This window comes from Anabrus simplex, chromosome 3 (genome assembly GCF_040414725.1).
Source record: "Anabrus simplex isolate iqAnaSimp1 chromosome 3, ASM4041472v1, whole genome shotgun sequence".
NCBI lineage: Eukaryota > Metazoa > Arthropoda > Insecta > Orthoptera > Tettigoniidae > Anabrus > Anabrus simplex.
Genome location: NC_090267.1, coordinates 7,815,281 through 7,818,142, shown reverse-complemented (window position 1 = coordinate 7,818,142; position 2,862 = coordinate 7,815,281). Strand labels below are relative to the sequence as shown.

Below are 2,862 nucleotides of genomic sequence, written 5' to 3'. Positions count from 1 at the left end.
CTACAATCCACAAAGGCATATCAGGAACTCATAGAAGAACATCACAACAAGAGAAAGGAGATATGGCTGGAACTCTACTCGACCGAATGAATGATGTCTACAGACTGGAAAGGTGTGGACTACGATCTTCGCCACACGCTGACGCGATTCGCAGTGCACGGGTTCTACCTTCGCGTATGCAAGGAAAAGGGTTTCCACACTCCGGACGAAGTATCGTGTGTATGTGAGCAGTGCGATAAACAGCATGATCGGTATCATGCACTATGTTGTCACCAGAGACGTGTATCCCTAACACAACTTTGTAGCGACTAAATTGATATTTGCAGAACATCTATGCATATTGTGCGCTTTTCTCTTATTATTGTTATTATAAAACACAACTTAGCAATTCACATGCGCTCTCACACGCATGAGAAGTCATACCGGTGCATTATCTGTGGTAAGCCGTTCACCGGAACAAGTGCACTCTCGAAATACATACAGACGAGGGGCCATACTGTGCCATTTCCTGTCCTTTGTGCCGACTAGGCTCAGGGCCGGTTTCTTCAACCAATGTTAAAAGATCACTCTTGTTAAGTGAACTTAACACACACTTTAACAAAATGACTGTCTCATCAACAATTGTTAACACTAACAAATTTTTAATACATGTGATAAATTAACCTAGCACCAGACTAGTGTTAAATCTCTTAACAAATGTTAAAACTTCAAAATGGCGGCATGTAGAAGACACATGTTTGAAGCTTTACTGATGTGTGAAGAATATCTACAGGCTAAAGAAGGTAGAGAACAACCCATAAAAAGTAGAAATGACATTTTAGAATTATCAGAGGAGCAATTTCTACAAAGGTACAGAATTTCCAAAGCTGTAGCAAAGAAATTCCTAGAAGGAATTGAAGATAGGTTAAAGTTTACCACAGACAGAAACTTACCAGTGCCTCCGATGCAGCAGTTGCTGATTGTTCGTAGGTATTATGCTTCAGACTATTTCCAGTTAATTGTAGGTGACTGTGTACGTGTGTGTAAAGCAACAGTGTGTAGAATTGTGCATAGAGTTTCTGCTGCCATTGCAGCATTGGCAAGGCATTACATTGTTTTCCCTTCAGTAGAAGAACGGCCAAAAGTCATTAAAGATTTCTATGAATTGTCAAATTTTCCCAGTGTTCTAGGAGCTCTAGACTGCATCCATATAAGAATTCTGTCTCCCGGTGGTGAAAGGAGTGAGCTATTCAGAAATTGTAAAGGCTATTTCTCTGTGAATGTGCAGACCATTGTGGCTGTAAATCATCTTATCAGAGACATTGTAGCATGCTGGCCCGGTTCCATACATGACAGTAAGTGTCAAATCAGGGCAGATTTTGAAATAGGAAGGATCACGGATGGCATACATTTAGGAGACAATGGATACCTGTTGAGGAAGTACTTAATGACTCCATTTCTGCAACCTGCTGGGGGAGCCCAGCTAAACTACAACAGAGCGCATATTAAAGCAAGAGATTGTGTTGAGAGAGCATATGGTGTATGGAAAAGGCGATTTCCTATTCTCAGTATTGGGCTCCGAACAGAGATTCAGAATAGCTTAACGATCATTGTAGCCTTTGCTGTTCTGCACAATATTTCCATTTTAACAAAGGATGACATCCCCCCTGTTAATGCAGTGATACATGAGTATCTCGCTGAAAGGAGAAACAGGAGCCAGGAAGTTGATCAAGACCCTCCTAGACTTGCTATAGAAGAGCCCAGGAATGCTATAGTCGAGCAACACTTCAATTGTAAGTAACAAACTAAAATATTTCCTGCTGTAACAAATATAGTTATTAAAACTTTTTTACACTTTTTACATTCATTATTTTACAAATTTTCTAGGCCTATTTTTTTCATTAATAATTTATTTTTCAAGCGGGTATTCTCGGTTTTAATGCGGGCTTCCTCAATTTTAATATTTAGATGTTCATCCTCTTTATAAAATTTTTAAAATATTAATTCTTTTCCAATTCACAGAGGCTGGAACTTGTGCCAGCCAAATTGGCGATGTTGGTGCGGCAGTGCATGGCTTCAGTGGTCCTCTTCTGATGAGGGGCTGGACTGTATTCGGATGACCTGACTTTTCCCTGAAATAAAAAAATAAGTGCTTCAATGTAATGTTCATATTGTTTTAAATTGATTTGTGTTATTTTAAAACTCATCTGTAACACTGCTTTGGCAATAAAAGTACCTGAAAATATATATTTCTTTTAGATAAGAATTAAATCTGCTACTTCAGGCAGCTGAACATACAAACAGAAGAAAAGAGCAAACTCATCAGTGAATGGATGGTAAATTATAAAAAAGAGCAGTTTCAGAATAAAACAACTCTTCTTGCCCCCTCTTCTACCACATGAGAAAGAAGAGGCAACAATACTGCGTGACTTACCAGAGCCAATGGGGGGGTGAGAAAAGGAGTTCCTTTTTAACAATATTTGCCCTGTAACTGCTGTTATTTGTGGTTCGATATCTATTTACAGGTGAATTCTTCATTTTCATATGTTTACATTTTTGTCAGCGTCTATTAAGCATGTTACTTTACGAAAGTATGAAACGTTGTTGAAATTGCAACAATGGTTTCCATCTGTTTACATGTTATTTTTCCAATTTGCCTCCAAATCTAGTACTTCAATCTTTTTTACATAAAATAAATCAGTGTTTCAGAGTACCTCACTTATTAGATATCTAACCTATGTCAATTGTACTTTTCTTGGTAAGATCACTGACAACACTATAATTTTCCCACACTTAAGCACTTTTCTGTACCGGCAGATCTTTTAACTGGAAATAGAGTATACTTCCCAATGGGATTACTTTTTCTCCATTTCCATTCACAAA

General features: G+C 38.2%; 1 protein-coding gene across 1 annotated transcript; it reads left to right on the top strand.

Annotated features, from left to right (window-relative positions):
• The first annotated feature begins 367 nt into the window (after window positions 1-367).
• Window positions 368-2,224, top strand: LOC136866924 (putative nuclease HARBI1). Its single transcript, XM_068226912.1, has 2 exons — window positions 368-1,772; window positions 2,002-2,224. Coding segments are annotated over exons 1-2 (1,062 nt in total). The 5' UTR covers window positions 368-712; the 3' UTR covers window positions 2,004-2,224.
• Window positions 2,225-2,862: the final 638 nt, after the last annotated feature.